The sequence below is a fragment of the Odontesthes bonariensis genome, chromosome 21 (genome assembly GCF_027942865.1).
Source record: "Odontesthes bonariensis isolate fOdoBon6 chromosome 21, fOdoBon6.hap1, whole genome shotgun sequence".
Taxonomy (NCBI): domain Eukaryota; kingdom Metazoa; phylum Chordata; class Actinopteri; order Atheriniformes; family Atherinopsidae; genus Odontesthes; species Odontesthes bonariensis.
In genome coordinates, this window is record NC_134526.1 from 26,440,333 (window position 1) to 26,461,954 (window position 21,622).

Here is a 21,622-nt window from a genome sequence, read left to right on the forward strand (position 1 = left end):
TAAGATGAATGAATGAATGAATGAATGAATGAACGCGTATTATTGCACTGTTAGTTCAGAGCTGCCATGTTGTTGTTATCCGGGGCTATCGGGGGGCTTATAGGGGACTTTCAGGTATCATATGCACAGCTAAATAGAACTGTTTTCAGCCTGGATTTAAACATTGTCAAAGTTGAGGCCTGTCTCACATCTTCTGGAAGACTGTTCCAGATTTTAAGAGCATAAAACTGAAACCAAGCCTCACCTTGTTTAGTCCTGACTCTGGGCACCAGCAGCAGGAGACCCCTCCCTGAGGTTCTCAGAGTCCGAGTTGGTTCATATGGCTCTAACATATCAGAGATGTACTTTGGCGCTAGACCATGAAGAGACTTGTACACAAGCAGAGCTGTTTTAAAGTCTATTCTCTGAGCGACAGGAAGCCAATGCAGAGACCTGAGCACTGGACTAATGTGGTCGTATTTCCTGGTTCTAGTCAGGACTCGAGCAGCAGCATTCTGGATGTACTGCAGCTGTTTTACAGCCCGTTTAGAGCCCAGTGAGCAGGCCGTTACAGTAGTAATGGATTAGTCTTTCTAAATCTGGTTTAGACACTATTCCTTTGATTCTAGCAATGTTTTTTAGATGGTAAAATTCTGCTGATGTTATTGATTTAATGTGGCTGTTAAAGTTCAGGTCTAATTCAATCATAATCTAATCAGATCATATCAATTAAATTCAAAATCAGTTCCAATTCATACGATGCCATGACAGACACAAAAAAAGATCAAACGAAAAAAAAGAAAGTTACTGAAGGAAACATTGATTCAGTGAGTGGTTAAGCAAAGATAGCATATTAACCAAACAGATTGCATCAAAATTTGTCATCATTTTTTGTTTTTTTTCTTCACGAACTGTTGAAGAATAAAAATTGGTGCATGACTTCTGTTCTTTTGCAGAAGCCAAATGTGATCCTTTAGCCGCTGGGCTTCCTAAATATCTGCCTGTGGTCGCAGCTGTATGACTGACAAACGACCACTTAGTTGTTCTTCTCTTTTTTTGAACTCACCTGAAGAAAATTTTCACAGCACATAGATGCATCTTTGCTGATGTGCATAGCTGCCATGCATCTTGTCTCCAAAATTAATGCTAACTCGCTCAATGACCAACCAATTTCTGAGAAATCTTGCTTACTATAAATGTGAGAAACTGGATATCATGCTGGTTACAATGAGGAACCAAATTCCGTTTTTGTTGATGGATCTAACATATCTACAAAACAGTAAGAGCTTTGTGTCTATTAACAGTTATTCAGAATGTCGGCCTCTGTCAGTTCCTCCTAATATGTGCAATTCTGTACCATCTGGTTGTTTGATAATGCAGAAATAGACGAATGAAACTCTGAGAAAGAGAGAATTCTCTGACACACCCTGAAACATAAACAAATCCACCTCAGGTTGGACGGATTACACAAACACAGCTCCAACTTTATCTCAAATATTTTCTATATAAACAAGTCATTCAACATGGATAAGTTTTGATATAAAGATGATAAGATTTTTCCAGCAGTCACTGAAATGAACCACATTAGAGTTTTATTGATCTACATAAGTTAGCCCACATGTGCGTCTTTTCACAGAAGGAAAACGTTCAAATTTTAGTGCAGGTTTGACTTCAATTTCTCTTGTTTCCATGCATTCTACGGTGAAATGTCTATAATCAGTCAGCTGAATTATGCTTGTTTTAAAATTCAAAATGAGAATGGCTTTTGGTTTTTTTTGATGTAGATGAGACTGGACCTTGCAAAATTTGGGGTTCTGGTGCCTCTTTATGTCACCATTCAGCAAAGCGAGTCCTCGTAAAAAAGGAAAAACTTTTGGACATAAATGCACTAATTTCAGTTCTTCCTCACACTATAACACTGGCCATGCATGCAAATCACTGCATAAATGACTGATGAACAATATGAAAAGGAGGCCAAAATAAAAGTATGAAAAATACAGAGAACTCATTATTTTTGCTCCCCAGTGTCTGTTGTTTAAAATTCTGTAACTTAACCAGCTTTGTCTTAGCAGTGTCCGCATCGGACGCAGTCAGTTGAGGTGATTCGGGTACTGGTTAGGATGCCTCCTGGTCGCCTCCCTTTGGAGTTTGATAGGGTACGTCCAACTGGGTGGAAGCCTCAGGGCAGACCAGAACATGCTGGAGGGATTATATACATCCCATCTGGCCCGAGAACACCGGGAGCTGGAAAGTCTCTTCCCTCCCAGACCTGTTGCTCCTGTGACCTGACCTCGGATGAGTAGAAAATAATGGATGGATTGATGGCCACATAACAGGCTTTACTGTAGTAGCACCATGTTCCTCCAGCTGTTCTTCTGACTTTGTGTTTCTCCCTTACCAGCTATTTTTAAGACACGTTTCAAGCATCACATTCAAAATGGTACAATGTCTCGCTTTAACATTTTATTGTTCTTTTTGTTCTATTGTAAACAAAATATTGGTTCATAAGATTTGTAAATCAGTGCATTTGGGTGTTTTTTTTTGCATTTTGCATCCCCACCTTCTTAAAGTGATACTCCGGAGTAGATTCAACCTGGGGTCATTTGAACCGTGATATCCAGCCAAGTAGCCCACCCGCAGTTTTTTCGATATTGGCTGAACATCAGCTGAGTTACTGAGTTATCCCGAATAGCTTCGTACAAGGGTTAATGGATCCTGGTCCGTATCTCCAAAATTACCACACTAAAATCACATGCCATGACACCAAACTTCTACAGTAGTACAAATATGGTCTGTACTCACCAAACGATGCATTTGGAAGTTTGAAAATAGTCCAGGAGTTTATTATTGTCATCACAAGCCTAATAGCTTCTCTGCAGCTAAAGCTGCATCGACGTCACTTCAGGGAGCTGGGAGCTTCAAAATAAGATGAGGGTTGATCTACTACTGTAGACAACAAAGCAAGGCTGCTCAATTTCTCCATTGGTAAAATAACTTCACAACTCTAAAACATAAAAATTAATAAAAAAAAAACATGTAGAATATAGCATATACTTTGTTGTCTACAGTAGTAGATCAACCCTCATCTTACTTTGAAGCTCCCAGCTCCCTGAAGTGACGTCGACGCAGCTTTAGCTGCAGAAAAGCTATCAGGCTTGTGTTGATAATAATTAACTCCTGGACTATGTACAAACTTCCAAATGCATCGTTTGGTGAGTACAGACCATATTTGTACTACTGTAGAAGTTTGGTGTCATGGCATGTGATTTTAGTGTGGTAATTTTGGAGATACGGACCAGGATCCATTAACCCTTGTACGAAGCTATTCGGAATAACTCAGTAACTCAGCTGATGTTCAGCCAATATCGAAAAAACTTCGGGTGGGCTACTTGGCTGGATATCACGGTTCAAATGACCCCAGGTTGAATCTACTCCGGAGTATCACTTTAAAACTGAGGTTGTAAAGTCACAACATCAGAACAAAAGGGGATTTGTTGAGTAAAATGTATTTTGGTGACTCAGCTGAGTGGACAAACCATCTTAAGTGCAGGTTCAAATGTCTTAAGATGAGAAATCCAACTTGCAAACAGAAAACATTTACATTAACATGAATTTTGGTTAACATTAACAAATTAACCAGAGAACTTCATATATTTTCATTCACTGGAGCAGTAAATGAGTTGAACAGAAATACAAATGTAATATTTTGTTATCTTTTATTGAATCATTGAAATAAATATATTATTAGCTTATTTCAAACGTACAAATGGTTGTATATGTGGGGAAAGTGGAGCTTCGGGAGACAACCCACACTAAGATGAAAAGGGTTCAATTTCAATTTCAATTCATTTTTATTTATATAGCGCCAAATACAACAAATGTCACCTCAAGGCACTTAGATAATAAAGTCCAATTCAAGCCAATTGGAATTCAATTAATTGTAATCATAATTATTCATAAAATAATCCAAGTTGCACTATGCTCTATTTCTATAAACCTTAAAAGAGCTCTTGTGGCAGGTTTACTGCATAAGGGGATACTTCCACATCTAGGTAAATTCAAATAAAAGTATTTTCACACCATGCAAAATGAACATCCAGCTTGAGCTCTTCATTGAATCCAGTTTAAATGTTGCAACTTCCTTGTTTATTCTCTGTCTTTTGGTCCAGTTCTCTTCCTCTGCATCCGTCTGCAGATTCCATTGTATTCATGTGTTTATTTGTATTCACGTGTTTATTCACGCTCCAGCCAGTTAAAAAAAGGCAGCAATAAATATCAATAAGTACCAACCCAGCGGAAATTGCTAAAATCTCCATAACATTTCTCCACAGATGGCAGGTGGACTCCGTCCTTGTGAAATGGTCGGAAAGTTTTGCGATGTGAGCTCTAATTGAGTGGACGATGGCGGCGTCCAAATCTGGGTCCTGTAGGAACATCCGTGCCTCCATACCCCTCCTGCTGAAGAACTTCCCCTGCAGCTCCTTCACGATCTTCTTGCTGAGGTTTTCAGTGTTCTTTGTGCTTGTGTAAAAATCTTCAGCCACAGTAAGTCCCACCATGGCTTTGTTGATCAGGCGCTTGGTGTGGGAAATCCACACCATTCACGCTCTTTGTTGAATCCAGTTTAAATGTCGCAACTTCCTTGTTTATTCTCGGTCTTTTTGGTTCAGTTCTCTTCCTCTGCATCCGTCTGCAGATTCCATTGTATTCGCGTGTTTATTTGTATTCACGTGTTTATTCATGCTCCCGCCAGTTAAAAAAAGGGAATAAATATCAATAAAGGGATTAGTACCAACCCAGCGGAAATTGCTAAAATCTCCATAACATTTCTCCACAGATGGCGGGTGGACTCCGTCCTTGTGAAATGGTCGGAAAGTTTTGCGATGTGAGCTCTAATGGAGTGGACGATGGCGGCGTCCACATCTGGGTCCTGTAGGAACATCCGTGCCTCCATACCCCTCCTGCTGAAGAACTTCCCCTGCAGCTCCTTCACGATCTTCTTGCTGAGTTTTTCAATCTTTTTTGTGCTCGGGTGAAAATCTTCAGCCACAGTAAGTCTCACCATGGCTTCGTTGATCAGGCGCTTGGTGTGGGAAATCCACTCCTGCACGCTCCGCTTCTGCAAAGCCTGACACTGGGTCATTATTCTCACGACGAGAAGAGTGACAAAAGGGCGGAGCTGATCGTTGGTTACTGCCCCCTCTGTAGCCTCTGGGGAGGCAGATTGATCAGGAGGATCCATCATTGGTGGATTTTCATTAATAGTTGTGCTTTTCTCTGCTGTATCTTCACATACAGAAAGTTCTGCTGGCTCGCTCATATTGACTGTGTTCTGGTTATCTATCTCGTTATCTGGTATCTGGTTATCTATCTCGAGGATGATTTCTGCTCTAAGCATTCAGGCAATACTGAAGGTTATGAAGTTCTACAGATATAATCCAGAACACAAATGATGTCACAAAGCGATGACGTCACAGTGCTTTGAAGAAGGACTGTGATGACGTCATTCATTCACGTCTTTCTGTTCTTACTATAGGAGGGTTTCACTTGACGTCACTTCCGTATTTTCTAAGCGCGCGAACCTAAGTGGTGGGCAACTGGAGCTGGGTCGCATCGAAAACACTGTGTTTTGTCTGCCACTTTTTTGCCCAAAATGCCTCAGTTTTGTGCCGTTTTTGGATGTAGCAATCGGTCTAACCGAGAGAAGGGAAAGGGTTACTATCGAGTACCTAAGGTAATCGCCCATAGAGGTGAGAAATGGAAAAAACTCACAGAACAACGCCGCAAAAAGTGGATAGCTAACCTACGTTTACAGACTGGAGGGGCTGAATCTGCAAATGCTCGTGTGCACATACCTTCGTCAAAGGTATGTGCGAAATCTAACTGTTTTGTAGTAGTGCAGTAAAGTATTATGTTGTTAAATGCCAATCAACAGTAATGTAATACGGGCTACGTTTGGGCTTTGTATTGAAGGCTGTCCCAGCGCGTTGCTGGCTACTGAGTCAGTGGACTGGGCTCCGACGGTCAATCTGGGTTACCAAAACACAGAGCTAAGACACCGTCATCGGTGTTTCATGCGATCTCTGAGAGTGGTTGATCTAAACAAAACAAATTTGTCACGTCGTCACAATCACGTTTCAGTAGTATCCACGAAGTGCTTAAGTGCTAACAGGGCACATTAGCTCCCAAGTTCTTGACAACAGAATCTCTCTCTCTCTCTCTGCCTTGTGCATTAGGCTAACAAAGACACAATAGCCCCTTTCACACAGCCGAATAACCCACGTTTAATCCGCGAATTTAGCGTGTCCGCTGTTGCGTTCACACTGCCGACCCGGGATGCCGCGTCAACTCGACTCGCCTTTCGACCCGCGTCGGACCCTAGTCTTTTTGCCGAGCCGAGTTTGGTGTGAACGCAATCGACGCGGGTCGGACGTGGGCGTGGCGTGACGTGAGGAGTTTAAAAGACAGAATGGACAGCTGATTCAGAACAACAGCGACAGGTGAGGACAAGTTTTACTCTGTTTTAGCCTATATCAAGTTCGAGACATTTTTTAATATGGCCAACTGGGGAGACAAGGAGGTCCGCGAGCTCCTCAGCCTCCGAGCAGAGGACGTTATTTACCGCCACATTTCGGGGACTATAGTGCTCTTGTATTCTATGCATATGTTCTTCGGCGGCATCCCACGTTGTAACCATCCACACCCCGTAAAATAACATCTCCATGAACTGCATATACAATTGCAAAAACGAGTCCTCAAGGTGTATTTAACCCTACCTCCGACGCATGGCTTGTGCCTACGTCATTGTACACGCCCAGCATTTTATGTGTTTCGTGTGATGCTCTGCCACTAGGTAACGCCCCCTGAACTCGGCTTCAGGCAACACGGGTCACCAACACGCCAAGCATTCACATTGCTCGACGCGGGTCGAAGGTGCAATTTGGACCTGCTAAGTCGCAGTGTGAAAGGGGCTAATGTCAGCATTTGATCCATCTGCTGTGGTAATAGTTGTATGCCTCCAAACTTTTGTGGGCCTTCATCTGTTATTCACTCATCTCCATGTTGGTGCTGCTGTAGTCAAGCTGTAGTCAAGCTTCCTGCCCACCAACTTAAATTTGCGCGCTCCTGTGATGACGTAACTGAAACCCTCCTATTGCACTCATTGTGACGTCACCGTGAGTTACACCCAGCATATTCCTCAGAAACGCTTCTCAACACGTAAATCCTGATTGGCTGGTGATCGTCACGTTACGTACGCAACGTAGCTGACTGTGCTGCTGGGAGTACTCCCGCTGCTGTGGGTGGCGCCGACATTTTCCTGCCAGATGGGGAAAATAGTTCGCTGCTACCCTGTCCCGCATCCAAGTCGCATAAACACATGCTCGTATTTTTTTTTTTTTTTTTAAAGAGCATGTAATGAGGCTTCGGCCCTCGCGGGAGGCTGAATGCTGCCAAATCAGTCATTGCACTCACGTCACGCGGAGCATACGCAGTGCCAACAAAGCGCCAAAACCCTGCTGTACACCTAAGCAAAGTCACCAGTTTCACCCATAGACATATAAAGACATCTTTAATAATGTCTATGGTTTCACCCTGCAAACTGTAACATTCATGAGTCTGAACCCCGAAGCAGAAAGTCCTGAAAATCCTCTGTTTGCTCTGTAGCTTAGCAAGCTGGACAAGGCTCATGCTAATGCTAAAGTAGGATTTTCAAACGCTGATACAAGCAAAAGCTAACTGTCTGACAGCAGCAGGTGGCAAGGGTTACATGCTGTCAACAGTAAACAAATGTATGTAAATATTTTTTTTTTGGGGGGGGGGGGCTGTATGTTCCTCATAGAACATTTCAGGGGCCAGTCCTGACTACAGACTTCCAGAAAAAATTAAGTTGGTGCAACAGTATTTGTGAACATCAGCAGTGGGAATAATGTTGACTACTCTAAAGAAGTCACTCTTATCATGTATCAGGTATGACCGTTTTTAACGTTAAACCAATATCACTCAATCTGGCTGTGAAATAAAACAATTAAAAAAATGTATGTATTTCATTTTGAAAAATCTGTTTATTTAACAATTAATGACTTATTTTTACACTTGGTGTCAGTGTTGCCATGGCAGTACATTTTATCTTGAAAGTTCTGTGTCATTTCTCAGCGCTAGCGCGTACTTGTTCATAACGCAGCATTCATATAGCATTGTCATGCAAGTTTCTTACATGTGTAATAACATGTATTCGTCAAGACTGTTCAGACTTTATTAAAATGATCCAAAAGGTATAATACCACCTCATCTAATGACAGTACCAAGTTAATCGGCTCAGAAAGCTGAATAAACACAGATAAAGCTGCTAACTGGGCTTCTATTACCAAGTATCTGTGTAGGTGCTTTGACAAATGGTGCTTTCTTTATTAAAGAAAATAATTACCTTTGCCCCCCCCAAAAAAATCCAAACTCTTTGTTACCCGCCCCCGTGGCTTTTGAATTTCCATTTCTCCGATAAGCAGTTTTCAGGCTACAGTGCTGGATACAGTCATTAAAATTGACAAAAGCACAAGCACAAAATATCTGCTGCAGCGTCTGTCGCAAATGAGCAGCGTCAGGCTTTTAGATAGCGAAGCAATGAAACATATGCAGCTTTAGTCAAAATGAAAAATGTGGCCAAAAACAAGATTTAGTACCCGAATGTCTGTTCACTAATGTAGCACAGTCTGATTCAGTGAGTGGTTAAGCAAAGATAGCATGTTAACCACAACTGCATGTAGCCCACTGGATCTGACTTGCATCGATGTTGAAAAGTTGCTTGTGGGATAAGATATCGGGAGAGCAGCAATGAATGAAGAGACATAAAAGTTAATTTGCAAATAATCCCATGGCCCTTACTTTCTTATACGCCAGTCACAAATTCATGGGGGGTTCTCAGCCTCCCTTTGTACCCCTGCCAATATCCTCCTCTTTCATTCATTAAATCCTATTTAAGCATCCGAGCCATGCAGTAATAGAACATGATGAGTCCATAGTACGTCACAGAATAAAAGATTTTCTATTTTCTCGAATCCATCGTGACTTGTTCAGATTTGGGGAAAGTGGAAACAGATTTTGAGGAAACCATCAACACTACAAACAGCTGTAAGATGAATGTTTAAGCAGCTTTCTAATGAAGAAATACTCAAGTCCTTTTTAAATACAACCCAATGCCTACCAACGGAACTGTGTAATATATTGTGAGGGATACGCCATGCAAAGTGCACAGTATATAAAGCATAATAGGTCAGGCCGAGTCAGTTTTATTTACCTTAAATTTGCCTCAAGGAGCTTTGTTGTCTGTACCGCACACGTCGCCCTCTGTCCTTTGATCCATGATTTGGATAAGGAAAAATATCCAAGGAAATATCCCTTTTCCAGGTCAGACAGATATTCAGTTGACTCACAGAATAGACTAATAAGATGTGGCATTTAAACTAATATAAACAAATATTGGGGCCCATAGAAGTCCCAGCTCTAAAGATGATTGTTTCTAAAAGCTTAAAACACAGATGAACGAAGCTGCCGTTTTAATAACCTGGACCTTCAACGCATTCTTTGGTCAAGCTGCAGATGAGGGAAAGGTAAGTATTTGAGAATAAAAAAAACAAAAACATTTCGGTTGGAAGACGACCACTCTTCAGTACCAGCTGAGCCACAGCCACCCCAAAAAACCCCAAACCCTTTTTGGAAAAACTGCCAAAAGGGGTCAATATTTTAAGGCACTGTACGTCCCTTAAAACCCTTTTAATATTACTCATGTCATCCCTTGACTGGAACATTTTTCTTTCTTGTTCCTGGGTTCTGCAGCCGCGATTAATTAACACCAGGGGCTTATGATAAATGACCTCTTCTTACATGGTGATTCTGTGTAGCTCCCATTAAGCCTTTAAAAAAAAAAAAAAAATGCACTCTGTCCAAATGTTCTCTGTTACATAATGAAACCCGACTGCACGAATATGGGCCACTACTCACAAAGGCATGAAGCTTGATGCTTACGTTTTAATAACAAAGCAGGAGCCAAGAGCTCAGAAAACACACATCTATAAGACTTTCATATGAATTTGGAGGAGCGGTGGGAGGGGGGAAGTAGGAGAGAATGATGGGATGAATGCTAATAGATGGGGCCACTCGCCATTGATGAAGAGAGTGACAGAGTGAATGATAAGGGGGAATGGATGACATGAGGAGAAAGAGGTGGTTACTCACCCATCCGTATCCTGGAAGTTGACATTCACTTTCTTTGCTGAACCGAGGAGCTCTGAAACAAATGAAATGGACCATCAGTGCATTTCTGTGTAACACCTGACTGCTGCCTTTTTTACGAGCATTATCGGTGTTGCATTCAGTGTTTACCCTGAAAACATTATTTTACTCCACAGTGGGGTTTTTTTAATTTCATGCATTCAAAAAAATAAATTGTTCCCCTTGTACTTATATATTTCCCTTGAATAGAAACAAAGAGGTCATTCATCGATTGTGAGTCATATTATCGTCACATTTTCCCTGTCAGCTGTGCGCATTAAAGAATGTAATTTCCTCTAATTTAGGCCCCCACAGTGATAATCTCTGTACATCACTCTGTACCCCCCCCCCCCCCCCCCCCCACCACACACACACACACACAATCTTTACGGTCTTGTCGACATGCAACATTAGTGCTAACTGCAGAATGTATTTCAGGCTGAGGGGGAATTTCATTAATATTTCCAAGATCCACAATGGGATTTTTAAAAAATTCATTCAATGATAAATCATATTTATTTCAAATGTTTTGTCAGGTCTGCGACTGACAAAGCTTCTTTCGTGGGTGAAGAACATTTTCTGCTAGCTTGATGAAAAACAGGACTAACGTGTAAGCTCTTTGTGTGCGGTGTTCAAAGGAAGAAACAACACCACTGAAACGCTAAGCTAGCAGGGCAAATAAAGACCCGGAACAGCCCACAGTTTACCTGCTTACATACTCTTACTCTTTCTGATACTCTCACTGTAAAGAAGGATACCAAAACCTGGTATTAAGAGGTTACAGACTCTGTTTTGAGAGTCAGCTGACATCTTTTTCAGCCGATTCAACTTTTAGCATCTGCAGTGAGAGCCCGCACTGAATGGCTGTTTGGCATAGCAAATGAGCGCATGAGACAGGAGGTGACAGTGAGCTAACGGGTAACTTAACAGGTTGCACACAATCCCTTCTCATTTGTCATCTTTATATCTCAAAAACAAGCAACACTTTCCGTATTCACTGCTGGTTCTCCATGTCTGCCCATAAGAACCCTAATGGCCCTTTGTGAGAGCGATCACTCTGATTGGCTGTTTAGCATACTGAAAGAACTCTGTAGTACATTAAAGCTGCCGTCGGCAGGTTTTCAAAATTCCGAGTCTAAAGTCGGAAAATTCAAACTGATACAACTTTCAAGTCCCTCCCCCAACCTCTAACAACCCCTGAATCGCCCCCCCAAACCCCTCCCCCTCTGTGGACGAGGTTGTGCGCGTGAGTTCACACCAGTGTGCGCGCACACAAGCTGGGGGCAGACTCACGCTCAACATGGAAGACATGGTTGGTGACTGTTCTGCTCAGATAATAGATAAATAATAAACCTAACCTAATTGGTTAAAAACAGCCGGGAGCGCTCGATTTTTGCAAGCACGATTACAGGCTTTAGAGGGAGCTACAGAATTCGGGATTTTTCCTAAACAGCCTATTTAATATTCTACTTCCAGAATCCCATGACAGTTCAAGCTAATATGACTAAAAAAAAGTTGCCGACGGCAGCTTTAATGTGATGTGAACTGTTATTTTCTGATGCACAAAGCTTAAATACTTAAATTATTAAAAGCATACATCTTCTAAACAAGCCAAGACACTACCAGTGCCAGAAGGGATATATAATCCCTCCAGCAAGTTTTGAGTCTGCCCTAGGGCTTCCTCCCAGTTGGACTTGCCAGAAAAAACCTCCAAAGGGAGGCAACCAGGAAGCATCCTAACTCGATGCCCGAACCACCTCAGTCGGCTGACTCTTTCGATGCGGAGGAGCAGCAGCTCTACTGAGAAGCTCCCTCACCCTAGCTCTGAGGCTGAGCCCAGCCGCCTTCTGAAGGAAACCCATTTCAGCCGCTTGTATCTGCGACCTCATTCTTTCAGTCGCTACCCAGATCTCGTGGGGGTTGGAACAAAGATGGACCAGTGAATCGAAAGCATTGCCTTCTGGCTCAGCTCCCTCTTTACCACAATGGAGCGGAGCTGCGCTCTCATTATTGCTGATGAAGCCCCGATCCGTCTGTCCATCTCTTGCTCCGTCTTGCCGTCACTGGTTGACAAGCACTCCACCATTTTCCAGGAACTATGGCCCTGGGTTTGGTAGAGCTGACAAATGCTCAAAAAACCTTGAAAATTGCCTATCCTTAATATAAGAAGGCGGTCTGATAACAGGAGAGCAGTATAGCAGAACTGTGAAATCGTTTAATCTTATCGTATTCAGGCTACTGGCAGTCAGGTGGCTTGGATGAACTCTCTACGAACAAATGAGGCCTCATCTTTGAATGCGGTATCCTCTTCTCCCAGACACTGTCTGACGGTGGTAACGATGACGTCATTCCCTCATTTACTCGCTCTATCTATCGCAGCTCGGGGGGTCTGGTGACTGAGAGCACCGCCGCAGTCAATCAGAAGGCGAAGGATGTCGGAAAGCGCAGGAAGTTTGATGCAGGTCGAGTTTATTGTGCGCACACAAACTCACAGACCAGTGGAAGCACACACATATGCTCACATTAACGTAAGTGTAAGAGTGCACTCAGTACACCAACAGAACATTCTGCTGTTTTCCCCCTCGTTATTTTTCATCCTCTGCCCTTTGTTGTTATATCTCCTGTTAGCTGATGGTGCAGAATTGAGGCCCAGCAAAGATGAGCCTGCAGTCACCCTTTCTCTCTCACTCTTTCCCTCATTCCAAACACACACATACACACACACACACACACACACACACACACACACACACACACACACACACACGCTCCCTCTAGGGTGCAGGAAACAGGACAGTCGCTCTATTGTAGAGGAGACAGCTCCCAGCGCCACTGGGAGAGGAACATTGATTTCCTTACAGACTATTTCTGGCCACTGAATGCAGGGATTCACTCACTCTCACATACACAAACACAAGAGCTTTCAAAGGCAAAATCTCATCCTGTGTGTGTTGTGACAGATTATGTGCATCCATTAATTCGGAAGTGTGGAGAAGTTGTGGTAAAAAGGAGGAAAAGTTCAAAGAGAAAAGGACATGACACTTTTTTTTTTCTTTCACCAACAGGCGAAACACAATAGCTGGCTTCTTCTCAAAAAGACAAAGCACACACACACACACACACACACACACACACACACATTGGTCTCTGTGTACAATCTTCTTCCATCTGTTTTATAATGCACCAACCCCGACCTCCTGACCCCGTAATATCATGGCAACCAGCCATCAGCCATGACCCCTGCCTCCACATAGCTCCGTTATGTGAAAGGAAAATTAACACACCCGATGTAACAGGAGGAAAATCCCCCCCCCATTACGTCACAAAGCCTTTGACAAAGACCTTTGTGACTCAGCGCATCTGCTTTTCACAAGCTATCAAAAAAATCCACCTCGCAGGCCATCTTCTTTCTCACTGGTGGATGCACTTTGCCTGTGTCCCCTGCTGATACCTCTCATTTCCTTCTCAACACCTTTCAAAGTCCTTGTTTGTTTTATATAGAATTTTTATTCCTGTTAACATGTCCATAGGATGCTTTTTAAGGTTTACAAGACAGATATCATGTGCATTATTAACCATCATTGCTGTGGCTGAGGAATTCAACTTCTATTAATTCTATAATTCAACAATCTACATAGCACCAACTACTGTCTCATGCCAGAATTAGATTTAACATCCAAGTCGATGTGTGAGTGAGCTGGGATGTTAACACGTCGTCCCTTGTATCGGTTTGGTGAGGTGCGCTGCACTTGCTGCAGTGTTCATCCCAAACAGTAGGTGTCACTGCTGAGAGAATAGCACAGCTCCACACCGGAAGTAGAGCGCGCATACACAGATGTAACGATGCAATTAAAACCTCACTGTTGTTCTTTGAAGGGGTTTTAGATGTTTCTATAAGAATTTGCAACATCTGTATCCTCGTGGGTTTTATGGTCCCGATAAATGGTGCAATAAATTAAACGGTGCAACGGGTCAACCAGACAGCTGTAGAGACAGATCTGCTCTCACTCCCTTCATTGCAGCATTTCCTGTTTTACAAACGTGCCACTTCTGCTGCACACCAGGTTACTAAAAACACACGGCACACGACCAGGTGAAGCAACATTAAGACACCTGGCACGCTAGGTATTGTGACATCAATTTTTCCAGTTAGTATAAACTGCGCGTTGGAAAGGGCAGGTCAAAGAGCCTGTATGTTCCTCATAGAACATTTCAGGGGCCAGTCCTGACTACTATCGGGGGTGGGGCTGTATAGTCATTTCGCATGCGATGAAGAGCCAATGAAATGACAAGATCGTGCAATCTACAAGGAGAAATTTGTTGGGGGCTAGCATGTTTTGGTCTGGCTGAGTAAGCAGGCGGTAGGCGGATGTTGACAAGGTCGGATTAGCATATGCATGGATCCCCATTTAACTGAGTGAGGAGCAAAAAACTGTTGAGTCACTCAGTGGGTCTACATGATGAGATTAATTTGATTATAGCTATAGTTGGATTATGCTCCTTATTTGAGCAAGCGTAATTATTCTTGGATATATGGCATTGAAGAAATCGAATCATAGGCACAAAGCATGTCATACCCCGGTACGATAGGTGGCGTGGTACCCATTTCAAATATTGCTAATAGAGCCTCTTCCGGTTTACCGCATCAACACCACCAACAACAACAAACTCAGGCATCGAGAAAGATGGTGAACGAAGAGCAAGATGAAGCTACTTCCCTCTACATTTCATTTGTGATGAGCATGGTTATTGCACAAACGCGCATTCTCCATCGTGTTGTTTGTTTCTTTTACTACGGCGGCGACAAGAACAGTAATACCGTCTCCTTTGACTTCCGGTTCACGACCCCAGAAAAAAATCTCGAGCATGCGCAGAACGCAAAGTCCAATTCACCATGTGCTTCACCGTATACAAGCACGTTTGCGACTTTCAACCAAGTTATCTTGGGGTCTTACTCCGATTGCGAATAACCCGATCCGATTCAATTTCTTGTCAGATTAAGGTGTCTACATGAACTTAATAACTCAGTCTTATTGTAATTTAGCCCTTAATCCAATTTTTACAGTGCCATGTAACCCCACTGACTTAAACTGGATTTATAGTTGACGCGTTGCTCAAGGCGCAGACCCGTGACGTCAAAATGACGTTTCAGGCATGGCGCTTGCCTTGAAAAGACGGCGCAGCGTGTTGTTGTGCACCAGTCGATTTTTGTAACTTGGCTGCGCTGAGAACGACAAACCGGATGGACCAATTTGAGACCAGGCTCAGTCAGTAGGTGCGTTTGTACAGGCACCTTCCATCAGGGAAATATCCATCAGGCACAAAACTGCAGTGAAACAGCACTGGGACCACGTAAACTCCCAAAACTCGTGGACAGAGATTGGCAGAACTTTGGGGAAAGAGGAGAGTTCTGTAAGAATGTGTGGAAGAAGCTACGGGACAGATACATGAAGGCAAAGAAGAGGGCAGAGACTCCAGGTGGTGATGCCGGGGGCTTCAGACCTACACCTCTATTGACTGAATTGTCTTGGCTCACGAACTTCGTGAAACACAGAAACACGTTAAGTATTTCATCTTCCAGATATTGCAGCAATATCATTGATGACAGTGTTCCTGCTCTTGGCAATGGCATTGTTTTCTTCTCGACTATCTTCGTTGTAGAGTAGCGGTAACCTTCACGTAGCAGCGCCACCTCTGTGACGGAGAAAATTGCAACTACTGGCGCATCGACTTGTGCCACTATATAGCCGGTACGAAATCGTGACGTCATCAACACCGCTCGCGCTAGCAGACGCGGCAACCATGCAAGAGCTTTACTTTAAGGCCGTGATAGATTTTTTTTCCTTTCTTTTTTTGGTAGCCAAAACTTTAAAGTGTGTAAGTTTGAGGCACACGAATGACTTTTTAGGGGACTGATAGCTACTTTAAGGCCTTTTCCGAATATTTAACATCAACATGACAAAGGCACACCACCCATTTTGTCAACTCACAGTTGTTGCATAGAGATGTTGTCAGCTGTAGCTGGATAGTTTATTATATTTTTTCATGTTTCCAGCTGTCTCATTTGAAACCAGTTTCAACATAAAATCGATGGCTACATAATAAAAGTGCTACAAAGACAAAATGTCAGCATTTGGTCATAATTCACTCATAAAGAGTTACGAGGCAGCATTTTGCTTGTACTGCAGTCTTACTTGATTCCTGCAGGGTTGTCAACTTTAAGTTAGCTGCTGCAGTGCAATATTTCTCTCTGTCTGGATGAATAGATAGACAGGACTTATAAATACAACATTTGAAAATTTAATTGTAATTTGAGAGAAACCTTCCTCTAAAGTCCCAGAAAAAATATGCTTGGAAATATTTGAGGGGATAAAAGTTAATTCAATGACACGATGCCTCAAATAGATCATCTATTTCAAACCAAAATCTGCTGTGCGTTGCTGACAAAATCTTTTAATTAGTTTATCTATGATGTGTTGCAGACTGTAAACTGTCTATGCGTAATGTAATTTCACTAATTCTCTTATTGTTCTTCATAGGCAACTGGTTGCATTATTTTCAGTTCTTTAAAGGAGAAGTTCGGTTTTTTAAAACCTGGACCTTATTTTTGGTGAAAGGTGGCGTCCTTTCGGAAGATATTTAGATCACCTGGGATCTGCGTATATTCATATAACGAGAGTGAACAGGGCATAGACAATACAGCCTCTAAATAAGGCATTATCTGTCTTTATTTCACAATTACTTTAAGCAGAATTAATGAATGAACGCGTGCTATTGCACTGTTAGCTCATAGCTGTCATGTTGTTGTTATCCGGGGCTATCGGGGGGCTTATAGGAAGCTTTCTACACGCGCGTTTAGTGGGATGATTTCATCGACACGCCCCGCTGTAGCACAGCTTATTCACTGGATATAGTAATATAGGATATTATTGACTAACTGCTACCTAAAATGAACAACAACACTACATGTTACGCCATGTCATTATTCATTGGCTAAAAACTAAGCCAAAATGCAGAAGCAGTGTGTGATCAACCCAGTCCACCCCATGATTCAACAGTTTGTAGAACCACCTTTAACCAGTAAGACCTTTAAGTAACCATTTTCTGTATGATGTAATCTGTCTCTCACATGTGTTTGAGTTCATGGTGGACTCAATGACTGCAAGGTGTTCAGGTCCTGTTGCTTCAAAACAAGCCCAAGTCATCAGCCCTCCAGCACCGTGCTTGACAGTTGGTATGAGGTGTTTGTGCTGATTTTCTGTGTTTGGTTTTCTCCAAACATGGCGCTGTGCGTTATGACCACACATCTCCACTTCGGTCTACTATGACTGCAGAGCTCGCTACAAGAACAACCTTGTTGTGAAGTTTGCATACGACACAGAGGTGGTAGGACTTATCGCCGGGGACGAGACGGCGTACAGGCTGGATGTGGGTGTCCTGACACGGTGGTGCAGATGCAACTACCTCATCCTCAAAATCTAGAAGAAGTTGTGGATTTCCGCAGGACTGGCACCCCCCTCCCCTCGTCACAACATAGTGGGAGAAGCTGTGGAGACGGTCCCCTCCATCAGGTACCTTGGGGGTACACCTGACCAACACCCTCACCGGACACATCAACACCATGGCTATCATTAAGAAAGCCCACCAGCGCCTCTTTTTCCGGAGGAAGCTGAAGAGACCAGGACTGGGTGATGTCCCCAGGTCCTTCTACAGCTGTGAGGTGGAGAGTGTCCTGACCTCCTGCCTGACTGTGTGGTATGGCAGCTGCACTGTGGCAGACAAGGAGGCGTTGCAGAGGGTGATAAAGTCTGTCCAGAGGACCATCTGGTGCAGCTTGTCACCCATCGGGGACATCTACACCACCAGATTCAGGAAAAGAGTCACCTGCATCCTCCGTCACCCCACCCACCCTCCACATGAACTGTTCACCCCACCGTTGTCCGGAAGTAGGCTGCCTTGCAAAAGAATATCCAGACTGAGAAACAGCTTCTACCTGCATGCAGTCAGACTGCTAAACTGCTCCACCCCCCAAACACTTTGCACCTCAACAACATGCCTTGATGCTGCAACATGTCATTTGCCTCTATTCTTGTTTCATTCTACAATTTTACCTATTGTTGTTTAGTCTTGACGCTGCACATACTGAGACCTGAGAAACTGTGTTTCGTTCTTATCCTGTTAAGTAGTTTGAATGACAATAAAGCTGAGTCTGAGTTGGATCTGTCCACTGTGACATTGTTCCAGAAGTCTTGTGGTTCGTTCAGATGTAACTTTACAAACCTAAGCTGTGCTGCCATGATCTTTTCAGAGAGAAGAACTTGTTCAGTCTTTTTCTAACTGGACTGTCATGAACTTTAACATTTAACATGCTACCTGAGGCCCGTAGAGTCTGAGATGTAGCTCATGGGTCTTTGCAGTTTCTCTGAGCACTGCACGGTCTGACCTTGGGATGAACATGTTGGGACGTCCATAGTTTAGAAATGCCCTCATAACCCTTCCCAGGTTGATGGGAAGCAGCAATTGTTTGTCTAAGATCATTGCTGATGTCTTTCCTCCTTGGCATCGTGTTAACACACACCTGAATGCTCCCGACCAACAAACTGCCAATACTTCTGCTTTTGGGGGCGCTAACACTTGCTAATGATAAATTACTGGTACCTGGTTACATGCGTTTTTGTAATTTTTCACACAGTTTCTGATTCTTTTGCTTAGTTTTTCTTCAATAAATAATTACACAAATTATATGCTATGGTTTATTGTTCACCTGAGGTTGTATCTGCCTATTTTAAGACCTGGTAGGGATCAGGTGATTTCTTTTTTTTAAATTAAGCCCTCATATAAAACCTTTGAATTGAAAGAATGCACGCTTTATATTTCAAATGCGTGTGTTCAGGCTTGATTGGAAATCTGAAAATTGAGTTTCCCAGGGAATCAAAGCTTCTCTGAAACAGCTGAAGGCAAGCCATTTAGAGTAAGGAACGCAAATAGAAATCTGATATCACGGAGTCAATTAAAAATGTTTAACGCTGAGGTTTTTTTTTTTTTAAAGTTTGCTCTATATGTGCACCAGTCAGGACTTTTCATACAGCTTTTGGAAACAAGTTAAATGAACAACTAAAAAGAACAGAACGCAAAGTCAAAATAGTCCCCTTTTGTCTGTATCTAGTTAATTTCTCTAATTACCTACTGTGACTCCCCAGCTCGGTTTTCCTGTTCTTTCCACACTGTTAGCATGCAGCAAGCTGATGTAAATAGCAATATTACATTTCTTTTTCTTTTTTCTAACAACCACCCCTGTTGCAACTAAACTCAGCGAACTGCATGCTAAAGTGTTGAGCAAGGTTATAATCCAAGCTGGGCTTTTAGCAATTAGCATTATCACAAATGCTTTGAGATGATGCTCTGGAACACTTTCTGTTTCGCTTCAACACTGCAAGTGACATTTAAGTGAGTGTGGCGGTGGGGTGGGGTTGGGGGGTGGGGGGGCTCAGTTAACACAACAGTCCACTCTCCTCACTCTGCTCTGCGTTTCATGCCCTGATGCTGCATCGATCGCTCCCTCTCAACATGTTCTGGTCTGAGGTTTTTCTTCACTTGGGCTGCACTGTGCACGCTTGAGCAAGCGACCATGCTCCAAAAGGTCAGAAATATCCATATGCCAAATATTAAACACATTCAGGGATGTAAAACAAGATGCTGTGGGGTTCATCCGGGAGATTTTGCATTCTCTGTTTTTCTCCCTCATGGCAAAAATGGGATAATTCTATCCTCACGGTGGAGGGAAAGGAAGCAGTGTTGCTTCTTTTCTTAATGTGCTGCTCTCCAATGTCTCGAGGTAAAGATTATTTTTAAACAAGGGAATTTGCCGATGTATGACATGGCATACTTTTACGTCACATTGAGGACACAAAAGAAAGATTCCCCAGCTGTTTTAGTTTGTATTTTTTTTTTTTCTCTACATACTTCTACTTTCCTCCGCTCCTTAGAGTTTCTCTGGCAGTGAGGATGGAAAACAGTGCACTGAGCTCTGGAGTGCTTTCTAAAAGCAGACCTGTTTTCTTGGCTCTGATCGATCTGTCCTCACCACCCCCCTCCCTTCCTCTGTCCCTTCACGTCTTTATCCCACTTTCTGCCTTTCACTTTTTTTTTCTCTCTTCTTGGAACATCCTTCCCTTCAGTCCTTGGACTGAGGAAGAGGACAGCACCTCTTTTTTGTCTCATGCAATCGTTTGTTCTCGGGTATTACAGCAGTTTCTGTCTTTCCTGTTTTATCAGAGTGGACTGACTTTTCTCCTGCACATTACCTTTCAGAATTAGACCACAAATGTTGTAAAGATGACACTCTCATGCCTGTTTAAGCCCTCCGTGTGAATACAAAACACAACAAATCTTCCTCGCTTGACCTATTGCTCTCAATTGGGTGACCAGAGAACATTTGGCCATTTTGAGAACCAACCAAGACGTCTTATAGTTAGGTGACCAGACGCAGAGGAACTAACAAAAGAAAAACATTTTTAAAAATGATTTTGTTTTTAGTATTTATTCGTTACTCCTTTAAACTTTTTCAAATCTTTTCAAACTCACTGATTTCCAGCCAGTAAAATTGAAAAATTTCAAACCACATTAAGGTGTAAAAAGAAATCTTCAAAGACCTACAACACAGAGCAGCAAACAAACGAAGGCATCCAGCTGGTGGCACGGCGTGGCATTTAGCTCACACAGTGGAGGATATTTCCCTGATGGAAGTTTTTCTGGAAACTTAATTTGCCTAAAAAAGTTTATGCCCGTCTGAGGCCAACAGTAAAGTCCTTTGAAATGATCCCTTGGGTGTGTATTTGTTCCATCGGGATGTGTTCCAAACATGTGATAATGGTCTCGATACTTAGACCAATTATTATGGGAGCCTTGAGAGGCAAGTGAAGGAAAGATTTGATCTTTTTTTAACTCTGAAAGGCAAACAGAAAAAAAAAAGTGTGTTTGTTTTTGTAATACTCTTCTCTGCCACAAGAGGGAGTCTAACCGAGCCACTGCCCTTGAACGACATATGAAGTGTACAATCAGAGGTCTGGACACAGGAAACCATTACACAGGGATCTAAAAAGTGTCTTACCTCTATCCTCATCAAGTAAAAAAACAAACAAAAAAAAATAAAAATTGTGTCAGACTGGTGGGCAAAATTAACCAAACGGATGAGCAGAATTTTTTTACTTCTCATTGCTTGCCTTTGTGGGCGAGGAGAATAAGTTAATTTGATCACACAAGGAAAATAGAAGAATTCTTTTTTTTTTTGTACCTTTTAGGTTTCATAGTGTGAGAAAAAAAAATAGTCAGACTTAGGAACCATGGTTGCCTAATGGATAACCAGTTAGCCTTAGGG

General features: G+C 42.6%; 1 protein-coding gene across 9 annotated transcripts in view; it reads right to left on the reverse strand.

The window, feature by feature from the left end:
- caskin1 (CASK interacting protein 1) overlaps positions 1-21,622 on the reverse strand; it is a 140,113-nt gene that overhangs the window by 63,533 nt on the left and 54,958 nt on the right. For all 9 annotated transcript variants that reach the window (XM_075455047.1, XM_075455046.1, XM_075455044.1 and 6 more), the window contains exon 2: positions 10,210-10,261. In XM_075455047.1, coding sequence (XP_075311162.1) covers positions 10,210-10,261 — 52 coding nt within the window. The remainder of the gene's footprint in view (positions 1-10,209; positions 10,262-21,622) is intronic.